At 44.0% G+C, this 22,565-nt stretch overlaps 3 protein-coding genes across 4 annotated transcripts in view; 2 read left to right on the top strand and 1 right to left on the bottom strand.

Moving 5' to 3' along the window:
* Window positions 1-105: 105 nt before the first annotated feature.
* LOC149369436 (succinate dehydrogenase assembly factor 2-A, mitochondrial-like) lies at window positions 106-7,887 on the bottom strand. Of its 2 annotated transcripts, none has more exons than XM_089558494.1 (4): window positions 7,723-7,887; window positions 3,543-3,700; window positions 1,880-1,989; window positions 106-458 (listed from the first exon to the last, which is right to left on the bottom strand). In XM_089558494.1, the coding sequence occupies exons 1-4, from the start codon at window positions 7,765-7,767 to the stop codon at window positions 349-351; spliced, it is 423 nt and encodes a 140-aa protein (XP_089414620.1). In that variant the 5' UTR covers window positions 7,768-7,887; the 3' UTR covers window positions 106-348. The 2 variants fall into 2 exon arrangements, with proteins under 2 accessions (XP_089414620.1, XP_089414630.1); XM_089558504.1 differs by having other exon boundaries at window positions 3,543-3,697; window positions 7,723-7,886.
* A 288-nt stretch (window positions 7,888-8,175) lies between these two features.
* The window catches only part of eas (ethanolamine kinase 1), a 48,892-nt gene continuing 34,502 nt past the window's right edge, over window positions 8,176-22,565 (top strand). Inside the window, exon 1 of the mRNA XM_089558480.1 lies at window positions 8,176-8,504. The gene's annotated coding sequence lies outside the window, so the exon portion shown is untranslated. The remainder of the gene's footprint in view (window positions 8,505-22,565) is intronic.
* On the top strand, window positions 15,415-19,851 carry LOC149369435 (cytosolic 5'-nucleotidase 3-like). The gene has a single exon (XM_089558469.1). The coding sequence runs from the start codon at window positions 16,172-16,174 to the stop codon at window positions 17,273-17,275; it is 1,104 nt and encodes a 367-aa protein (XP_089414595.1). The 5' UTR covers window positions 15,415-16,171; the 3' UTR covers window positions 17,276-19,851.

Genomic DNA, 22,565 nt, shown 5'->3' with positions numbered 1-22,565 from the left:
AGAGCCTTCTGTCCACAACAATGAGGTATTAAAGGCATTTGCCTTAATAACAGACCATTCAAGTACTCTGTAGTGCACACAGAGTCATAGCAAACAGAACAGAACTGTGGTGCTGGTCAACTTTATTGCTAAAGCTATTTGAAAGGCTGGGCCCACTCCGTTAAGATACATGTGCGCTTGATCGAGCCATACACTGTCCACTAGTGAAACAGTGGTGAGGAGAGGCCCGAAGCTGCAGCCAAGTGACTGGACGAATGAACAGTTCTTGACATTTTCGAGAGTCTCTCTGCCCGTGGGTACGCCATCGTGCCACTGTGTTTTCAGCAGACACCATCACTGTTCCTTGTTCTATGCCAGGTCTGGTTGCTTGAACCTCTTCTCACGTTCTTCGTTCCGGACGTGCTGCCGCAACAGCACCATCACCTCGTTCTCAAACTCCGGTGGTGTCTCCCTGACTCCTGTGAGAGAAGAGGAGCACGCGGTTGTGAAACAAGTAAAAGTGCAAGAAATGCCAAAATTTCTCATCACTGTATACACCATTCAATGGCACATTCAATTTGCTTATTCAAACGCCACCCTGACAAGCATCAAAACGAGGCAGCGGAGAGTAGGAGTGATTTAAAAACCGAACATTACCACAATGCAGCTTCAGCAAGCCAGCAACAAAATGAAAAAAAAAAAAGTACAGACACATGGTATAACTGGAGAAAAGCCCAGGATAACTATCACGCTGAAACTCTGTCTGCACGTGCAAGAGCACTGCTTGGGGCCCTGCCATATGCAAACCCATAAGTAAAGCCATATTCTTGATCTCAACATCAACAGCTTGTGTCTGGCCCATTATTCATTAAGTTACTGTTGCACAACAAACACAAAACACTGCTATTCACTACAACATCAACAAAGGACTGCCGTGCACAAAAGCTGCAACTTCATGCCATATGTCAGTCACATCGTGAAAAACAGGTTGAAGAGGTCTAGAAACTTCTAAAAAGGAACACTGAGAATTACCGGGCACTGAATTATTGTTGCCAGTAAAAACTGATTCCCTGGCTCTTTCTGCGATGTTGGTGTTTTGATCGGCAGTAAGAAACTCATTGTTGGCAAGAAAATTGGATCTAAAAACCTTCCCTCAGGTCAATTCAAACTTGCAACATTCTCACTAAAAAGGACGGACTGCCACCACTTTCAAGTAAAAGGCAGTGTAGCGTCATTCACTTTAGGATCCTAGCATAAAAACCAGTGTCGATGCATGCATTCTACTGGAGAAATCAGCCGGCAATGACGACACGTGTATTTCATCGTTTTGTCTCTTTCAGCTTATGAAAACTCCATTTTCGGTGACAGTGGTGTGTTGTTCTTGATTAGAACACGGCACTCCATCGATAAAAATCAGCCCCAGTTTGTTCTCAGCGCCCTTTTAAGAGATTGGTTAGGGTAACACCCACTCTCAGTAAGTTTTACCCAAACTGGCAGATCAATTAATCAATCAATTTATCAATAAAGGCTAAGGCAAACACTGCCCACTCCACAGTTCTGTGTTGCGAGGAAATTCAGCTTTCACTGTGGCTTCTGTGTCCATGCGTGAGATGCACGTATTCACATGTGCAGAGCCCAAATAACCAAAATAGCACTGCAGCCACGTGGAGAACCAACTCTTCAGTCGGTATTTGACGCTCATTCTGATTCTGTCATGCATGCATTCTGGGGGACTTAAGTAATAAGCACACAGAATAACTTAACAGTAACTATCGCCAGTGTAGTAACACAGCAAATGACTGTGCAGTGATGAAAATGGTCAACACTTCGGGGATCCAGTAACCAAGTGTGGCTGGTCTCATTCCAGCCACATTCTGAAGCGTCTCACTGATGCTCTCACCAGTGGCCCAGTAGTAGATGTCCCAGTCATTCGAAGGCAGGTTGATGAGCCTGTCGTACTGCTGCAGCTGCTCAGTGTTGAAGGAGGCCAGGTGTTTGGCAGCAAACGTACTGCAAGATGAACAGGTCCAGCTGCATTCTCAGCTGCTCTTCAGGTGTACACGTATACGCTTTTTCCCACTTTGATGGCCTTCCCATCCTTGCCAGAAACCATTCAAGTCACCAATCTACCCCGACACGCTTAGTTTGGCATACAGATCTGTGGCTCACATTAGACAACCTGCAACAGAGCTGACACCCAAACCACCACCCTCAACTTCAGTGATTATTGGTGAGAACAAACAAAAATGGAGATGGACGTTACATTTCAGGTCATGCAGTTTTTGACAGTCATCTCAAAAACTTTGGAAGAGGTGTACACTTGGCTCCTGCTAACTCAAACTAGAAGGGACCAAAAATTTCTTTAATATTATGAGGAACTCAACAAAGGGGAGCATTTTTAATGTCCTTGACACTGACGGGACCACAGAGTCAGTTTGAATGAACTGAAACTCTGAAAGCTACTTCAAATTAATGAGGTTCCACCGTACTACAAGCACTACATCAGTGGCGCGTTGGGCTTGTTGGTTCGCGATCATGTTGGTAACAGCGCAAAGATGGGACACCAGCTCTGAGTTGTAAAAATTAGCCTGCGCAAACCACAGGTCTATTTCTCCTCAAGCACAGACCACAGGGCAGCTTACGATAGTTTGCATTTTTCGATAATAATTTAACATCGGAACTTGCCTGGACTGCCCGGAATCAGTGAAAAACTGGAGTCATCTGCGCGATGAATTTTCATCAAGGCGAGCAGGATAGCCGATTTGAAAGGCTGCGCCATCTGGCGAACTACAAGGCAACCAATATCCCTGCTCAGAGCTGGGTAGGTCTCGCAGCACCCCAGATGGCACAGTGTGTGAAAGCTGCTGCTCCACTTGCCCCGCCGAAAATTCTCCGCGCAGATGACTGCAGTTTTTCACCGATTCTGGACAATTCAGGCAAGTTCCAATCTTTAAATTCTTACTGAAAGACGCAAACTATCATAAGCTACCCTGTGGTCTGTGCTTGAGCCTAAATAGAGAAGTGGTTTGCGCATGATGATTTTTTACAACCCGGACAAATAAATACGAAACACCCTGTACATACTTGAGCATTTCTGATCAATTCAGAACTGCACTGAGAAGACATTTGCTATTTAATCCCACAGTCAGCTCGCCACAGGATAGGCTGTACTTTTCTGGTATGTTCATTACACAGGTATACAAAACAGTGCAATGAAAGAAAAAAAAAGAATAACAAGGATTGCAGAGATAGAAAGCAATAAACAAAATAAAAGAAAAATATCACATTGTAGTTTGTTTTTTTTCTTGTCTGCCCCTTCTGCGTTGTATTTTTCTCTTCGAAATGGACAAATACCAGCTCGACCGCTGTAAACCAGGTGAAGTGAGCATTCATGACCGCTGGCACAGCTGTGGTTCAATACAGCCTCTAATCTGTCATGAGAAACATTCTGCTTTACCCTGCGGTCTGGTTGGCCACAGTTTTTCCAAGGCCCCAAGAACCGTACTTAGCCTGCACCATTGCCACACAGGAGCCACTTGGCCAGATCAGGCGATGGCACACACCTGAGGATGAGGTCGTTCTCGAGCATGCCACGCTTGCGGCTCTGGTAGAGCAGCCGTGCCCTCTGTGTCTCTGTGCTTTCATTTGCCCTGCGGATGCACCCCTGCTGCAGGTGGGCATCGCTACCCTCCGAGTGGGTGCGCACTGACTGCGACAGCTGCTGCAACCAAGCAAAGATCAACAACACTTCACTACTAGGTGCGCCAGACACCTAGAAATGGCATCAGCATGAGTCCTATATTGTTATCGTTAACACACCCAGAGATGGAAGTTTTTAAATCAAGAATATCCACACACGGTGATGGAAGCACTATTTCCAGCTGGAAAAGCACTTTTCCAGTTTCATTTCTAGCTGGAGCGGTTGGAAATGGCACTTTCAATTCTGCTTCTACTGGAAATGGAAAATTTCCAGCTGGATCTAGCTGAAGGTGGAAATTTTCCAGGTGGACATGATTTCGAGTTTCATAATTCAGCTGGAAACAGAAGCGTTTTGGAAGGGAATGCCTTTGATCTTGGGACTTGCTGTCTCACACTGAGAAGTGCAGCAAGAACTTACAGATTTCTCACACTCTCCCACTGCTTGTAAACATGAATGCCCATATGTCATGCATTAGGTCAGGGCGCTCGGCTACTGAGCCCGAGTACCAAGTTTCGAACCCAGCCGCAGCAGCCCCCCAGGTGGTCGAAATTAATTCCAGAGCCATCCACAACGGCATCTCTTTCTCTTTTTTTTTTTTCTGTCACTCCCACCTTCATCTCTTCCCTCACGGTGCAGTTGAACTGTCCACCAAGAAGTGAAACAGTTACTGTGCCTTTATATATGCCTAGCATCCTACGCATAGGACACCATGCTTTGGAGCAGTAACTCTAAAAGTTTATTATCTAAAAGCTGCCTGCTAGCGCAGGTTCAGAAGGGTCTAAACTTTTCCTTTGCAAGGGTTGTGTTGTGTGCGTTCAGAAAGATCCGCCAGACTTCCCTGGATGCCATTTCTGAAATTTGACCCCATCAAGTACATTGCAATTGTGCAAAAAAAAAAGAAAACCAATAATTTTGGTGCACTGACATAAGGAAAGCACTGCACATGATGAGAAATGTGATTTTAACGTTGATGTCAAATGTATGAAGCTTTACCACACGTAACAGGTAATGAATTTGCTTAGTATCTACATTGCAGGAAGGCTCAAAAGTTGGTGCTAAGAAAGTTTTTCCACCAATAAAAAGATTATTCTGAATTGTGAAGTAAAATAAACTTTTTATATCTAAAAATATTTTAACCTTTTCAAATTTCTGATGTTCAAACATATACGGGCTAACTTCCTCAGAACCACTTTTCAATTTTTTCATGTGTAAGAAGGCGATCACAAAATCCCAATAAACGACCTGCAAGAGGATGCTGAACAGGCCGAGATGATGTGGCTTCTTAGTCAGAATTCAGCACGAACAGTGCCCGTGGCCGCTTTTTCTTTCTTGTCTATTTGTGCTGAATTCTATGAAACCCAAGTAACCACACCTTCAGTTTTCGGTTACTCAATATGCGCTGCGTTCACTGCATTCTTGCAGCCAGTACTACACTTAATTGCTCACACCTTTGTGCCTGAATCAAATTGAACATATAGCTCCCCTACCATTCATTCAGCAAACGAACATTTTCCTATGATGCTTCTGTTTTGGCACGCAAGATGTGCTTCTCATTTCAGCTCCTTCTTTGCAGTAGCACTGCTTCAGAGTTATGCAATCCCAAGTTATTTTCACACAATGTTGCACAGCACCCATGGCCTACTGGTCTGAGCACCCGCCTCCTATGCGGCGGCTACGGGGTTCAATCCCTGGTGCTGACAGGTGCCCACTAGTATTTCCCCACTGGGTACAATCTTCCCCTGCCCAGTGCTCAGCTTCTCTTTGCCTTTGACCCCATCTCGCGTAGACAGAGAAGCACATTAGCTGTGGTGATCCTTGTTCAAGCTCCCCTTGTGCCTATTGTAATCAAATCATCACCACAACTGCACCTGAAAACGGGCGTTCCCCACAGCCAACAGCACTCAGAACAAAAACGTACTGACAGTGCGTGCCCGCCACTGTCGGAGCTGCCCGAACTTCTGCTTTGTTTCATGGACACAAGTTCACCCAATCATTTTCAAGTTTGTCGAAGCCCAACAATAGCACACAATACATTTTAAAGTAGTGTCTACTTTTGTGGCAGCTAGGAGAACCATTGCATTGAAATTCTCCCGACACTTGCTTCTCATTGGCTACAGGAAACCACGCAACATGCTTCTATATAGATAGTGGCCGCCTTTTGGTATTCTGACAGCTTCTTTGAGGAAAGAAAGCGCTCGGGATGTTTCGTGTCATACTGCAGTGCTAGAAATTTTCATCAACAAAAATTAGACTGTTGTTTTGTGTTGCAAGCAACTTCAAGCAGGGATGTGATTGGAGGATCTTTTTAGGGCAGTCTTCACGAAAGCCAAGTGCCATTGAACCTTAAAATTTACAAGTGCAATCCGCTGTGAGGGTACTCGTAAAAAAGAAAAAAGAACAAAAAGACAAACAGTACCAGATACAGTGCACACAATGGGCGCATACAGTTAGTGAGCTGAAGACTTAGGAACACCTACGCATGGCCCATAAACCACTACAAAGCATAACATTTTGTTGCACTTAAAGAGCGCAGACTCATTCAGTTCCTTCTGCTTTTGGCTAGGTGTCGAGCCACAGGAATTGAGATCTTTCAAACTTTAGACACGTACACAAGTTCACACTAGCCAAAATGGCTTTTAAACGTTGGGCTCGGAAGTTGGCAGCGGCTGAGAAGGGCCACAGGAATTCTAAAGGAATTACCTTCGAGCTATAATACGTATCCAATCATCAGCGAGTGCCAGGTCGGTGTTGTAGTTTCATGGCTGCGGCCAAGTGAGCAGCGATGGGATATTCTAGCACACTGTAGGTGCTAGTCACAGGTCATGAACAAAAAGCAGAAAAACTGCTTTTATGTGAGTAGCCAATCGGAGGTGAGTGCCGGGAAATTTCTGGCCACAGATTCTACCAACTGGCGGTAGTATAGATGCTGCCATTTTGATGCTAAAGATTCCGGTAAAACATGAATCGAATCAAGAGTGAATGGGTGCTTTATGTATATGTAGCGGTTGGGCTTACCGGTTTTTATTTGTGAAAATGCAGCGGACTTTTTTCGATGTTTATTTCAGCTAGGACAGAGACTTCGTTTCTTTCTTTTTTTATATTATTTCCTATGCATGAAATTACCATTTTTCGTTGATAAATTTATGTATTCCTGTGTGGTCAAAACTCACTTAGAGTTTATTGAGGCTCTTTTGTCAGCCTCAACACTCGATTTAGCAGTAATCAGTACCCGAATTGGCAGTTATACTGGTAAAACACAGCTGGATATATCCTAAATCCGGCAGAGAGCTGTCAACACGTCTGTAATAGCTGAAAACCTATAACCATATTCAAGTCAATATTGCCATATCCTTCATGCTTTACAGTGATTGATCCAGTATACACAGATATGACCGACATGAATGTGGCACTCCACTGAATTGGAATTAATAAGAAAATTTAGCTGACTGTCAGTTTCGCCTTTACATTCTTGGGCATGTAATTCTAGCCCATTGCACCGTATCTTGAGCGTAGCCTCCACAAGAGATTTAGTTTCACTGAAAGCTGCATACATGAACAATATAACGCAGTGTGGGTGCTTCATGTAAACGTGACTTAATATTATTTTATGCTACACTAGCTGCTATCATATAGGCTTGCCAGCTGGGCTTGCAGTCATAACCTTTACGTGTCATTTGCTTACCCTTTTAAGAGAATTTATTGAATTTATTAGTACCAGAAATTCAATAGTTCAAAGGACATGTTCATCAGGTTCTCAAAATTGGACTGGTTTCACAGTATCATAATGTTGGTACAAATGTGCACTATAACCCAGGTATACATGAAATAGCACCACAATGCGCTTCAGGATTCATTCCTCTCAACCAAGTACGCGAACGTTCCCACCATTCGCGCAGGTACTACACATACAGGGTTGCGGTAACAACGAGCGCAGGATATCGTTAGGGTCGCAGTGACGATGAATGGCGCAAGGTAACCGTTGCGACGCGCATGCTGCCTCGTGCACACAGTTGCGATCTCGGAATCGTGAGGAAGATACGCACCAGGGCAGCGGGCCGCAAGCGAACGAAGCCAGCACGCAGAAACATGTTGACCACAGAAAGCGGCGGCAGACGACAGGCGCGCTCGAATTGCTTGAATGGCGTCAGTTTTTGAGTCTAGTGCGCAGTCACATTACGTCAACCGGCTTAGCACTTCGAAGCATAGAGTTTCTTACTATTACTAATAGTAATAGTAAGAATAAGAATAATAGTAAGAAACTCTATGCTTCGAAGCGCTTTTTGCGTATGAGCAGAGATAGCTCGGATACGTCTATGAAAAGTGAAACTTCCTACTGCCACATGCGTTCGTAGTTATATACGAAGCGGCTGCTCTTTAAATGTAATGGATATACAACTAGACGCAGCGTAAATAAAGCTCGCAATGCGCCAGAGTAATGAACTGAAATGTGTAGTAGCGTCCTGCAACGTCGAAAACAAGAGTTATTTTGATGCGCACTGATCACAGCTCGCCAGAGGTGCCGCCAGTGTCGCGCGCAATTTTGCTGCTTTCGCAGTTCCCAGTTTCGCGTGGGGTATTTAGCGGTGCTGCGCCGCTCATTTCATCGGGTGAGATTGTGATGACGGTGAGGCGAACACGTTTGTGCAGCTGCTGTTCTCGGTGTCGTGCGGTCAGAACGCCAGCACAGCTGCAGGCTGCCTGAACTGACTGCTGTCGGCGCCTCTTCGCACGGAACAGATTTTTTCCAACCAAGCCGGCGCGCGACCGGCCGTTGTTCGCCGAGTGACGAACAGTTTGATCCGCTCGGCGCTGGAAAATACGTCAGGTAATACGCCAAGCAGTGTGCGGGGCCAAGCTTTCGCCGCTCTTCACGTGGAGCCCTCGATCTGAGCTGCTCTGCTGGAACAGCGGCGCGCTCAGCTCGTCCGCTTTTTTTTCTGCCGGCAGTGGTCATTCATTGGAGACGTGCTAGCTAGCTGCGGTGGTCGCTGCTTGTTGCGCCCCTAACTTGTCCTCGACGCGACTCATTAACGTGCAGATCGATCAGTGGCACGGCGGTGCCGAAACAAACCGCAGCTCCAGCCCGCGCGGTTCGATCTTATTCTGACCGACCGCGCGTGTTCATATATATAATTCTCATTGTGTTATCTTCGTCGATGACCGCTGCTCGCCACGCGCTGTCTGTCGGGGCCATTCATTCGAGATTCTGAGCGCAGTCGCGCGACACCTCTCGTTCGACGACCTTCCAGCGGCCGTCAGCTTTTGAGGCTGAAGTATATCTGTGCAAGATATGATGACCTCATGGAGTGGTTTAACTGATTATAACAATTTTCCCGTCGTTCAGGCCGAGTTCCATCATTTACAATCTGAGCATAGAATACGTTTGAGTTCGGGGAAGCGTGGATCCTAATTCATTTTTACATGAAGTAGGATATGTACAGTACATGCGATGCAATATAAATATAGACAGCATGTATCAGAGAAATTGCACTGTACAATCTAAAAAGAAGCTATAAAAAGCTTATCTAGATGTGCTGCCTATTCTTGTGAGCTCATGGTAAATAATACAGAGGGAAACATGAGCGCATACATTATTTTAATTCACGGGCAGTGCACCATTATAACAGGGTTAATTGGGCAAGACATTTATTTTGTATACCTCATATATTAGTACACTACCTGCAAAAGCTTCTTGGCATTTAATAGTTGTTTTGATTTTCTATTTCGAAATAGAAAGTTCAGTCAAGAGCGTAAGAGAAATGTGCTGCACGGCATATACAGCATGTGTCTTTTTTAATGTCTATAATTATTGTCATTAGATTTGCCAGCATCTGGCCAAGTAAACTTGCATACGTGTTATGTGCTGCCTGTTCCTTTGGTTTACCTATTGTAGTATACAGGGGTTTTTTTTTTGGGTGTGGGAGACTGCCATGTATTGTGCGTCCAACAATTGTTTTCTAGGAACCGTATGTGACAAGTACTAGTAGTCTGATTCTGCCGTGGAACACCTGCAGGAAAAAGTGCTGCAGTGTCAGGTTGGGCAGTAAAAGACGGATGTGCATGATTGTAGAAGCATAGCTTGTTGGGCTTGTTGTATGCATTTCGCCAGTAGGCAATAATGGCCGCAAGGTGCTGGTGGAAGGTATGCGCTCTCATAAAAACTCCCATTAAAAGCGTAGTGCTTACATATTGTGAGCATTGTCTGAGGCTGCAGCACAAACCACCTGCATGTCACTGATTTTGTTCTGTAATTCTTAAATTAAAATCGTGAATTCTTATAGGCAAACATTGTATTATTGCTTTCTAAATATATTCACCTCTTGGGAGCTCATAATGCAGATGTGACAAGGGCTGTTCCATCTTGTGATTATTCCACAAGATATCTACGCATAGTGTGTGTTAAGTTCAGTGTGTATAACTGCGGTCATGTGATGCCACCTTGGGTCAAGAGCAAGATGTGGTATATTTATTTTCATTTCACAACACTAGTAATGTGCCTGTTGTAAATTTGTAGCAGGTTTTCATGAAGCACTCGTTGCTGACTGCGTCAAATTTTTCTTCACTACTGATCAGAAGCATATACCATTGGTAGACATTGCATGCTTCTGTTAGTGCAGTCTGTTTTGCAAAGGTGTCCCGTGCTAGACTAACAGAAATCAAAAACATTGCGATGAGCTTGAGAGAAACAGTGGACGAGTGCAGCAATGATTGGCTGCACTGTTTATAGCGTAGCCATGCAGGATTCCAAGCACTTAAAGTGGTCGTAAAGATTAGGACACCTCTGGAGCCAGCCTATCTGTATGGGTGGTTCCTAACCTTTCGTGGTCTGGCAAGCTTGCTGTTTTTTTGTTTAACATAATACTTATCTTGTGTGCAGACAGTCCTCTGGTGGTTCTTTTTCATATCCTCTTCAGATGTAGGCGAAATGCTAGAGGCCCATGTGCTGTGCGATGTCAGTGCACATTAAAGAACCCCAGGTGGTTGGTCAAAATTTCCGGAGCCCTCCACTACAGCGTCCCTCATAGCCTGAGTCACTTTGGGATGTTGAACCTCCATAAACCATATCCTCTCCCGTCAGGGGCATGCGCTGATAGAGGATGACCCCTGGTCATTGCACTGTTCAGGCTGTGAAATGCACTTGACAATCATTTTTGTGCTCTTGCTACTACAGTACTTTCTGGATCACCTGTATGTGAGCCTACCAATTCGTGGTGAAATTTAACCTTGAGTGGCACATAAGACATTGCCTCAGTACTTCAGTTTGGCACTTGTTTGTAATATGTTGTCCATAATGGGATTCATAACTGGCCTAGCGGTGACAAGGGCTCTGTAATTCGAGTTGTTTCTTTCGTGTCGGTGGCTATTTTCCTAAAGTCAAGGGCTCTTAAAGGGCTATAGACACCTAATTTTAGTTGCGTGTTTTTTTTTTTTCAAATGATGCGTCAGACATTATTAGAATACATGGAGCACTGTGTGGTATTCCCAATTTTCATGGTATTCTCAATATTCCCATTTTAATTCACAACAGCACTTAGATTAGCCTGCTTCAAGAGATGGAATGACAACAAATTGCATATCAACAGTTATATTGCCATTTTCATTCATGCCTTATGTGACCTAAATACACGCCATGGTCATCGTTCAGTTGATGAAACCAAAACGGTGTCAAGAATAAATTCAATTCAAAATTATTTAGTGGTCAGAGGCCAATATCACAAGGTGATCCATGTATGTTAATGTCTAACACATCATTTGAAGTAAGACGAAATGCAAGAAAAAGTTTGGTTTCTCCACTCCTTTAAAAAAATGGAATTCACAATAAAATGGACACCTGTGTCACCATATCTTCAAGAACTATTGCTGTGATTCTTGTGGCTCTGCTGTATTATTTGCTCAATGTGGCCTAGCTGAAGGCTTTTAGCAGACGTTCACTGATAATTTGATAAAAGGGAAATTGGATCTCTCATGCAGGCAACCTTCTTTGTGACCAAGTCAGACATTGTTATAGGGTTGCTCAGTTTAATACCTGGCTGACTGGTGACGTAATTTATCCGTCTTGCAACCTATTAAAATACTATCAGCACTGCCGTTAGATTGCTGCAGCTGCCTGAGGCTTCGCTATCTTTGCTCTAATATCAGTGGTTTTGCACACCATTCGTTGCTGCAGTACACTGACGGGAGTGTGCCTTCTTTGTGTCTGCTTGCTGTTGGTTATTTCTTTGTGGCTTATCTTGTTCCACGTGCCTCTGAAGCCACCGCAAGCTGAAGAGGCGGCATTCTGTTCAAGTGCCACTCTCCGATCTTTGTTTTCCCTGAGACAATAATGGCACAAAGGAAGGTGTTTGGAAAACTTTGGGGGTCATAGATAAAATGCTGTTGTTGTACCCTTGCAGAGCTTTAAATGTCTAGAAGTTTCAGATATGCAGCGCTGAGCGTATCTGCTGATTATAGTGGCCCAACTGTGCTTCATGCAAGTCACTTGTACTGTGTGCAATTGCTGCGCACATTGGTGTCAGTGAAAATAGAGGCCCATTAGAAACTTCACCTATCAAGGGGTATTATTAACCTGGTAGCATGTTTCACATTTTTGTATACACATGTAACAGATATCCATGAACATGCTTTTAGCCGCCGTGTTATCCTTGCATGAAAGTTGTCTTGCAGCCTCTGACAGTGTTTCTCAACTACAGAAAATAGTATGTGCATGTAAAATACTGCGAATTCAATGCACATGCTACACTGAGGTATTGAAATTGTGCCTATTAACGAGCTGTTTTTTTTTTCTAAGCAAGTTCCTCATTTCTGAAATTCTGATTGAAATCGTAAACAAACAAACAAAAAAACAGCAGGAAATATCACGTTTTAAAGGTAAAAGCGCATCTGTTTGACAGCATGAAGTACAAAGGTCGAGATGCACAAAATTGGGGCATTGATTTACCGGCAAATATTTGTTTCTTTCACAGTAAATTGCTTCTCATTTGCTCAACCCTTGATGTCTGTGTGGGGACTTGCGAACGATGCTTTTCCTGTAACCTGTGGACTTCCCTCCTTGGTTCACATGCTGCGTATATCAACTATAAAAACACCTCTTTCACAATTTCCAGTCTACAGTGGCACAGCTGTGTCATCCTTGCCTATTGGGGTCACTAGTTCTGGGAAGCGGGTCTTGTTCTGTTCCAGCGCGGCATCCGTGCAGCTTGCCTTTGAGGCCTTCTTAGTCTGGCAGGCAGGCCTGTTTGCCCACTGGTGGGGTAATTGCTCAGGCCTTGCTGTTTCCTCCTACCGAGGCCACTGGGGCCATTTAGGGGGCGTGGCAGCGAGACAGAGAGAGTGTCGTTGGCCAAACATGTGCCACGGGCTTCGAGGTCGCTCGCTTCTCAGCCAGTAGTCACAAGTGGTGATACATCAGAGGAAGTCAGGGATCGATTTTCTGGCACCTGGATTGTTTTGATGCTGACCTTGTTCCCTGTTCTGTTATTGAGAGCCTGTATCTGGTTCATGGCAGCTGCACTATTGCTCGTTTATTGCGATTGTCTTTGTAATTAATTCCGTCCTTTCTCACCTCCTCGAATCTTTGTTCATGGTTTAATTCGTTGCCAAGCTAGCAGAGATTTTGTTTTTCTTTTAGTAATCCAAACTTTGTGTATTATACTTTTGTAGTTTTAGTTGCAGGAAACCAGCTGCGTCAGGAGGCGGCACTCAGAGCTTACTTTTCTTCAAAATATGTTTCATAAAGGGACCTTATTTCGTGCTAACAATATTGTCAGAAGAAGCAGTTTGAACTTTTTTGTTAAGCCATGGTTCTGTGACCTGAAGTCCGGGCATGAAATCAGTAGCTGATGAGGAAATAGCTTTTGCTCAGTACATTTTGTGCAGCTATTTTGTGTATCCATTTGTTTCTGTCCACTCACCCAGTCAAGGCTGGAAACTACTGTAGCCTTTATAATTGGTAATTTTAATGGCACTGGCATTTTTATTATTATTATTTTTTTGGAAAAGGAATTTTTTGTATCAGAATCTACCTTGCCTTCTGAATTTCATGCTTAGCTTTATTTCTTTGGCCTCTGCGTAACATACTATAGGCCAGTTACACATAGCGCAGATTTAGGTAGCAGTATTTGTGCGTGTGTCATATTGTAGCATTCACATTAACTCAGCCTGACTATTTTTCATTTCCCTTTTCCTTTATTTCCTTTACTAACCGCAAGGTAATTATGTAGGCAAGGCTAGGACTATTTTTCCTCTTTATTCTTACCACAGTGAAGTGGTTGTGCATGATAGTAGTCAGTGGCGTCAATGAGCAAATCAGTCGTTTTGCAAGAGCACATTGCAGATTGTGCCTAAGGAAACCACCGAAAAAATGTAACATCCTTGCACAGGACAGGGTTAATTGAAGAGACATGGAAGAGGCCTTTGCCCTGCAGTAGGCGCAGTCAGACTGATGATGATGCATGTCAAGAGGATGCATGCTTTCTCTCTCTGCGTTGGGTGCTTGAGAGGATTGGTCATTTGCACCCATGGTTTTGTGTGCATCATTTCAAAAGGATTTCATGGCCGTATGACTTAAAAAGAAATTAATATAAGGACTCAAGTTTTTCTGATGCGGTGGCTCAATTCTGCGCTGTTTCCTTAACAATACTGCAGAGGATTTTTACTAAGTATTTTCCAATCAGTGTGTAGACTTATTTGCATGCATCCCTGTGCTGAAAATCTTGGTAAGGAAGTGCAGTAACTATTGCACACTGGCAAAAGTGATGAACCAGAAATGAATGGAGCTCCAGTGTCAGGCAGTAACTAGACAGTTCTAGTAGACAGTGTAGCATCTACTTATGTTTCCACATGCAAAGCTGTTGTGCATCTTCTTGGTGATTCTTAGCCATCGTATCAGTTAACAAATTACAAATGCAAAACACTTTGGTGCCATCTGGTGACTAGAACTTGGAGCACTTCGGATTGGTGATGCAAAGGGAGAGCTGTTTTTTGATGTTTAATTTTTCTGCGCTGAAAGATGCTCTTAATAGAGTAGAAACCCATAATGAAATATTATGAACATGTTTGAAACGGCAAAAACGGCATGCTTCAATGCATGGAGGAAGGGAAAAAAAAGTTTATTTTCCTCCATGCTTCAATGACATATTAATCACATTTATTTATTTATTCAAAATACCTTACAGGGCCCAGAAGGGCATTGAGTAAGGGGGGCAAAAACAATAGATTAAGCAAATAGGAAGAATAAATTAAAAACAACACGTGATACCAGGCAAAAATTAAACACAATTATAAATATACAGGGCAAAACGAAACTACAAGACATACATCACCGCGGGCAACAAAAATTAAAATAGTAGCAAGAATGCATCGCATGTGCCCAATACACATCAAAAGAAAAAGCAGTAGCCATAAAAAACATACAAATGGTTGAAATTGCACAAGAAACCAAAACTATGTAAAATACCAACGAGAAGAAAAGGGAACCAAGGGCACAGAACAACCTGAAACAAGACACAATGTCGTTAAAGAAAATGTTTGTGCAGCTGGTCTTGAAATGATTGGTGGTTGCCGATAGATGCGATACTGTTGGGAAGATCATTCCAAAGAATAATGGCACGTGGAAGTGCAGATGAATTGAATGCTAGGGTTCTTCCGTAAATGCGTTGAATGCTATACTGATTATGTAGGCGGCGTGAAATGCGTGAAGGCTCTTGTAAAATACCAACGAGAAGAAAATTTTGCCAGACCACCGCCTCAGCTGATTTTACATAATCTCCAGTGCCAAATTAATATTAATTGATTAATATTATTGATTGCACTGCCACGGCAGGTGGCACTGCTCACCTTTTTTATACCTTTTTTTTTTTTTTTTGCATTGAGTAGCTGTTATGAAGCTATTTCTTCTCGGAGCGACACTAGGGGTCCCGTATGGGTTTGGGACTGCAGCGCGCTTGCTCTCTGCCCTCAGTAATCCATAATAATACGGCTCCATTTTGTTTCTGCCGTAGCATGGCTCGTTTACTGATTTCGTCCGTTTGAAGAAAACGTTGGTTTGAAGTGCGCGGCAAGCGCGCTGGCGGTAGATGGCGCTACGGTATGTCCTCGTGTCACGTAAATAAATCTGCAATGGAAGTTAGCAAGAAGCGATTGGAGTATTGGTGGCTGAAAAGCAGAGATGTGACATAAGGTTAGAAGTGTAGGAAACCGTGGGTAAAGAAGATGGCGAATCTTGATCACAGTTGAACAAAAATAAAGAAAGAAAAGCTGAGCATGGTGGCAATTGCCACCACCCCGTTTCAAAGGGGGCGCTCCTATCCATCCATCCATCCGTGTAGGCATGGAGGAAGCGTGTAGGCATGGAAGAAATTCCTCCATGGAAGAAATGCGTGTAGGGCGCCTCGCAGCCGGAGACCGAAAACGACCGAAGAGCCGCATTGTGCGGTGGAAAGGCGCTTCGTCCGCTCAAAAGTAGCTTAGCATAGGGCGCAGGTTATTAAGCGGATGGTGGCACCAGACAAAGAAAAAACAGAACTAGTGAGGCAGTCATCATCGCCTTACTCTGTGCTTGCAACGAAGCTTCAGCAACTACTCCCTGCGTGTTTGAAGTCGCGCGAGGAGATGTCACGCCAAACTGTCGTCATGTGGACAGCTCTGGGAATCGGCACTGTCGTCGTAGTTTCCTTCGCAACCACAGCACTTTTACGGAAGCGAAAGCGAGCAAAGGCGAAACGAGTTATAGATACGGTCCTGGAACTGCAAAAGCCCTGTGTTCGAATGAAAGACCCCGAGCGTGTTGAAGAACTAGTCTGCAAATTAATCAGAGGGGGCCCAAAGAAACTTCAGGTTGTGACGGACTTTGACCATACAATTTCGAGGTCGCATTACAATGGCAAACCTTGTCGCTCTACTCACGGTGTTCTGGAGTCAAGCTCAATGATTTCCGAGGAATACCGCCTGCAGGCAGAGAGATTACATAAAAAGTACTACCCCATCGAGATTGACCCCTACATGTCGGCGGCTGAGAAAATACCACATATGGTGGAGTGGTACTCACGGTCGCATGCCATTCTTGTGAACTGTGGTGTGAAGAAGTCAGATTTTCCAGCGCTTGTGGCAGACTCGTCCATCATGTTGAGGGATGGCTGCGAGTCTCTTTTCGAAATGCTGCACGAACACCGGATACCTGCGCTAGTGTTTTCTGCTGGCCTTGGTGACATTCTGGAAGAAGCACTGCGGCACTTCCGGTGCCACTTTCCAAACATGAAGTTCATCTCCAACTACATGCAGTTTGATGAAGAGGGTAACATTACTGGCTTCAAAGGTGAACTCATTCACATGTACAACAAGAACCGCTGCCATGTGACCAGCCCCGAGTACCACCAGGCAGTCAAGGAGAAGACAAACATCGTTCTGCTAGGAGACTCTCTCGGCGATCTGGACATGCTGGATGGTGGTCAGTTACAGGAAGTGGTGCTTCGAATTGGCTTTCTCAACACCAAGTTTGAAGAACGTCTTCCGCAATTCTTGAATAGTTTCGACATTGTTCTCCTAGATGATCAAACAATGGATGTTGTAAATGGAATTCTAAGAAAAATTATCTGCTAGTGGGAAACACCGAGCACAAGTAGGTTACGAACAGCTTCCACTGTGTGCTTGGCATTATGTCAAGCAAGATGATGCTTGTTCTCAGGGCAGGTTTAATGAAGAGACAAGTATGAAGCATGCCTTGAAAGATATCTACAACAATTTAGCCAGCATAAAAGTCATCACTTTTGGCAGCTGCTGGCAGCAAATTATGCATTGTATGTGCATTCAGCTGTAATGGAAACATATCTGCATGGTAGGCGGCCATGAACTCTTAACAGTTGCACGTGTGAAGTTCTTTGTTTGGATGCTTCTGTGCTATGTTCCAGGCATGTGTGTTGAAACATATTTATGAACAGCACTTGTGGAACTGCTGAAGAGGTGGCATACCTACCTAACTGTTAGCATTGCTCTGAAGTGGTAATTTCACAATTCCATTCAAGACTCTGTAAGTCTCAGAGTTGCTTACTGCTTAGCGCACAACATGTCATTTGGTCAGTGTAAACTTGGACATGTACTTTTTTCTTTTTATGACACACCGAAGGTTATGTTGGCACTCTGTATGCTTTCTCACGGTAATCTGGCGCTGCAGTGAAGCTACAAATCAGCGGCATGTTCATACAAGTGCACTGTGTCCTTTCGTGTTCAGACTGCACAGCCTGGCCATGATTTGTTGCCTTGCAGTCTTTTTTATTTCTGAATCACTTGCTGACCATGGTGTGTACGGAACACTTCGCAGAGGTTTCATTCATGGTCCTAATTTTGCCAAACTTATTTTAAAGTGCAAAAAAAAAAAGGACTCCTTGTTTCAATGGCATTGGAATGCCTGATTCTGTCAGTAGGAGGGAAGATTAACATGGAAAATTGGGCGTGTTGGTACATGTCTTGAACAAATAAATGGCAGCGCAAGGAGACGAGGACTAGACGACGCAACAAGGACGGCGCTGAACTTCCAACTTTTCTTGTCCTTGTTGTCTCGTCTAGTCCTCGTCTCCTTGCACTGCCATTTATTTGTTCATGAGGGAACATCTTTTCATTTTTGATCATGACATATTAACACATTTTGGCCAGACTTGGTTGCTCTAAGGGTTTCATCATGTGTCCAGATAAAATGCACCTTAGCAGCCTGAATTGTAATGTTCTAGGTTATGGCTCCCCCGGCAGTGTTCGAAGGAAGTTTTATTTTCTAGCATTGGTTTTCTCTTATGCTGCTAGTTGTACTTGTACATACTTGAAAACTTTATCTTTGAGGCTGTGACAGACTAGCTGTTGCATTGTTTTCGTTCTCGGTACCTCTCGCAACATGATATATACATGTGAAGAGTCCTTCATTGCATGCTGTTTTGCAAATCAAAAAAGCATCTTCTCTGATGACTCTACACTTTCGCAGCATGAGCTTGCTGCTGTAGTGAATTTTTTGTTTATACTAAATAATACCTGTGACATACACGTGGACCTCGTTTTTCCTCGTTTTTGCCAGCTGCCATAGCAGAGTGGAATGTTCTTCCAGACAGTGTTGTGATGAATGAAGTTAATTCCCTAAAATTGAAACATGTTAATTTATTTATTCCCATAATTCCTGTTGAAGGCCCTTTTTCTTTCTTTTCCTTTTGTTTACCAAATTACTCGCTTGTTTTTCTTTTGAAGTGTTCACAGCTGTATCTACATGTGTCTAAATTTATGCTCCAAACTATTACTGTTTCCCCCCCCCCCCCCCCCCCTTATGTAATGCCCCCTGGGGCCTTTAAGGGTAAATAAATGATGATGATGACCATGCAACAACGTAACATTTAATAATTAAGGTAATTAAGTGCCCCTTAGTTAAAATGTAGTGTAATTTCTCAGTGAAGCAGAATCTTGTTAATATATGTTCCCTCTTCTACTTTTTAAGCCTCTGCATCCTTGCTATGCATGTCCTGGTGCAAAATCACAAATTTTTCTTGCTCTCAATGTTTTCCCAGCTGCTAGTTTTTTTTCCTGCTGTGCAGTGTTAATTGTATTAATGGTTATCTATTGTATAACAAAACAGTGCCCATAGTAGAACATTTGCCGCAAAGCAGTTAACTGCCGCAAGATATTTCGAGGTTCCATGCCTGCGTTCAATGATTAAGCCGTGTGAGACAATCCATGGATTTGATCTGTGCCTTCAGAAAGGCTGTATAAATCGAAATAACTAGAAATGGATCTGGATGCCCTGGGAACATGGGAACATCTCCGTTGAGTGCCGGTGGTGTTCGAAGAATTATGTCATCCACTTGAGAGGAAGCTGAGGACTAATTGAAGTCTGCCTGTATCGATAGATTACTGCATTACAAAAGACAAAGGCATTACTTTTACTGAAAACAGGGCGTTCATAAGCTAAAAAGACTCAAAAAATGGAATGCAGTTATCGTCATCATCGGCTGTTTTTTGCCAACTGAAATGCATCAGGACAGTGTTTTTTGGTCAAATCATTGAGGCCAGGCTACGGCCACCATTCAGTTTCAAACGACGATCACGGAGTCCTATGTGCTTTTGACGACACAAGTTTGAAAGAAGTGCCAATAAAACTTGTGAATCCACTTTTCTGGGTAATAAATGCATTTTCTGCTGCTTTACATGCATTTCGATTTTTACTAACGAAAATGGGATGGAGTTGTTTTCAGTGCCCCTTTCAAACTGCAACTGCTTGATATATTAATGGGTACAGAGTAATTGCCTTGCTATGCTTAACCCAGTTCAGGTTGATTGTGCAGCGTGCTTTTCCACAGGTGTTTGTGCTGGTGCTGACAATTGTGTCACCAGGAATGATGTTTTGAGCACAAGCAGTTATGTGTGTGCGAGACAGAACTGCACAGAACGAAAAGCAGCTGTGAATGAAATGGCTGGCATTAAAGATGCCAAAAGAAAAAGGAAAGAAAAGCATCAGTGTCTATTTTGCCTCTCATCTTTTTCTTTTTATTACTGCACGCCTGAAAACCTGAAAAAATTAGACTTGAGAGCTACAGGTAGTGGGTGCGCAGTGAGCTGGCATGCCGAGTAAACAGTGATGCTGTATCTGGAGCATTGGCGGCCTGTCACCTCAGCAGCGATAGCCGCACGAGTGGCAGGCTTGTCGTCTGACGGGGGCGCGGCAGAATCGTTTACGGGAAGGTGGCGAGACCGCGCTGCCCGCCTGTGCTTGTTCCCGTTACGGCTGCTGGATAGCAGAGATAGTAGAGATAGCTCCACAAGCGCCTCTGTCGAGATTTTGCTTGGAGAGCATGCCAGCGTATGCAAACTGACATGTGCTGATAGCAGCTGCTGTCGGGGGGGGGGGGGTGTCAACATGCTCTTCGTTCGAGTAGCCTCACAGTGTACACTCAAAAGCCTTTGCTGGTGCATGAGCTGGGTTGTTGCCGTGATAGCATACTCTGCACAAACGGCATGAATTGTGATATGCTTCAAAGTCGGAGAAGTGCATTTTGGGCTCTGCATGCCGCACCTGAGATGTAATTCAGGGTCGACTTATATGTCTGTTGTCTTGGCCTTCACCTTGTGCCATGTGTACCTTGCACTTATGTAGCAAATCATATCTGGATCGCAAGAGCATGAAATAAAAAGACAATAGAACAGCCTCGGGCATTGGATGTTGAGTAGTGGCATCTGCTTGACTGGAACTTGTGAGCAGTTGCCTGAAACAAATGCATGGCTCTGCCTTCTACATAAGATATGGCCAAGAACTGCATTAGCTCATTGTTTCTATGTGCTAAAAGCTTGTCAAGTTCTTGGAATGGTGTTCAGTTAGAAAGGTATTAAATAAAGCATAAAAAAAAACTCGCAACCTTTCTGCCCTCCCATGGGACAAGTTTCAGTGTACTTGTTGCATTGCATGTGTTTCTCTCTGTCATGCGCAAATACATGCTGTACCTTGTAACACGCGAGAAATCCTGACAAAAGGGCAAGATCCTCGGAGACGAAGAGATGTCAACATTTGAGGAACGCACTTTGTGGGCCCTTTAGATATGCTTAAATTCAGACAAGTTGACGGCTGAGGTGGAGGACATGGCTGGGACTGAGCTGTGCCTCAGATCCCCGTCAACCTTTGGACAGGTGCTAATAAATGTTATTTCTCTGTCTCAGACAAGTTTGTTATTTTTTTGTTTATAAGTGGGAAGCCTAGAAGGGTCTGGATTTGCCAAGTATGCAATGTGTTCCCGAGCGTACCTCTGGTGAAAGGGAGTTGCTTTATGGCTGAGCTCTGCTGCAGTTGGAGTACAGTTATTGTCATCGCAAATCAATATTGTTAAAGCTTGTCTGGGGATATGAGGTACTGATCTTTAGCAGAGGAAAGGGTTCGCATCGGCTGCACTGGACAGAAATATGCTGATATTTGGAAGTTGATGTGCAATGACTTTTTTTTAAAGTTAATGCTGTTGCATGCTGGAGAGGGAGTCCACTTTTCGACAATATGGTAATAATTGTTGAAAGACAACTTATATTAAGGGCTGAAACAGGCGTCTAATGGGGTAGTTGCACCTTTTTAGACTTTGAAATTGGTAAGCATTGAACAAACTTGGTTTTTGCCAAATTGTTACCATTGAATCTTGTCCAACCACATTCTGTCGTTGCTTTTAAGTGAAGCAAAGTAGATGCAGAGTTGGGCTGTCGACCTAACCCAAAGGTCACTGCATTGCTTGTTGAGTCACGATCTGGTCACAGCCACCGTGCACTCGTGAAAGCTATGCTGCTGGCAGCGTTCATCGTGCGTGTCAGAGATGTGGGATTCTTGAGGCATTGGTGTGAGAAAGATTACCATGCTGCTAGTGCATATCCCCTGGAGTTGCGATAGATGCAGACAGTCACCGCCATCCATAGCCACTGTGTGGTTAGTTTGATTAGCTCTTCATTTGCTCCTCGGGTGGGATATAATATTGTCACGTTGTAGTGACGGCAGTCCAGCGGTCAGGAAGACACCAACCAGTCTTGGAAACGAAGCTCTTTATTTGAGCTGACTTGCGCCCAAAAAAGAACTGAATCACTCGGCGGCGGCGTAAGCAACAAACGTGCTCGTCAATCGTCGAACTATGAATGCCCGCCGCTCGCGGCATCGCTCAATTTAAAGCCGGCAAGGAAACTTCCAGATAACAGGTCAAGATCATCTACGGTAATCTGGAAAAACCTAGATGCAGCCTTTCATGGCTGCGAACAATCGAGATTAGTCTGGTCGCTTCTCGCGTCACGAACAAAAATGATAACAGCCCTTTCCTGCAGCCTTCAGCGTGAACGAACAAACACTACAATGATACGTGGCATTACCCCCCTTCCAAAGAAGCATCGTCTCGATGCTTTA

This window comes from Amblyomma mixtum, chromosome 1 (genome assembly GCF_055824585.1).
Source record: "Amblyomma mixtum isolate Tamu chromosome 1, ASM5582458v1, whole genome shotgun sequence".
NCBI lineage: Eukaryota > Metazoa > Arthropoda > Arachnida > Ixodida > Ixodidae > Amblyomma > Amblyomma mixtum.
The sequence above is the reverse complement of the archived record's forward strand: the minus strand, read 5'-3'. Positions and strand labels throughout refer to the sequence as shown.

What these genes read in the sequence shown, in the direction of transcription:
- LOC149369436 (XM_089558494.1), bottom strand. Translation starts at nt 7,767, where the DNA reads ATGTTTCTGCGTGCTGGCTTCGTTCGCTTGCGGCCCGCTGCCCTG. An exon ending in GCTTGCGGCCCGCTGCCCTG is followed by an intron (nt 3,701 to 7,722) that starts GTGCGTATCTTC and finishes GCTTGGTTGCAG; the next exon opens with CAGCTGTCGCAGTCAGTGCG. An exon ending in GAGAACGACCTCATCCTCAG is followed by an intron (nt 1,990 to 3,542) that starts GTGTGTGCCATC and finishes TTCATCTTGCAG; the next exon opens with TACGTTTGCTGCCAAACACC.
- LOC149369435 (XM_089558469.1), top strand. Translation starts at nt 16,172, where the DNA reads ATGGTGGCACCAGACAAAGAAAAAACAGAACTAGTGAGGCAGTCATCA.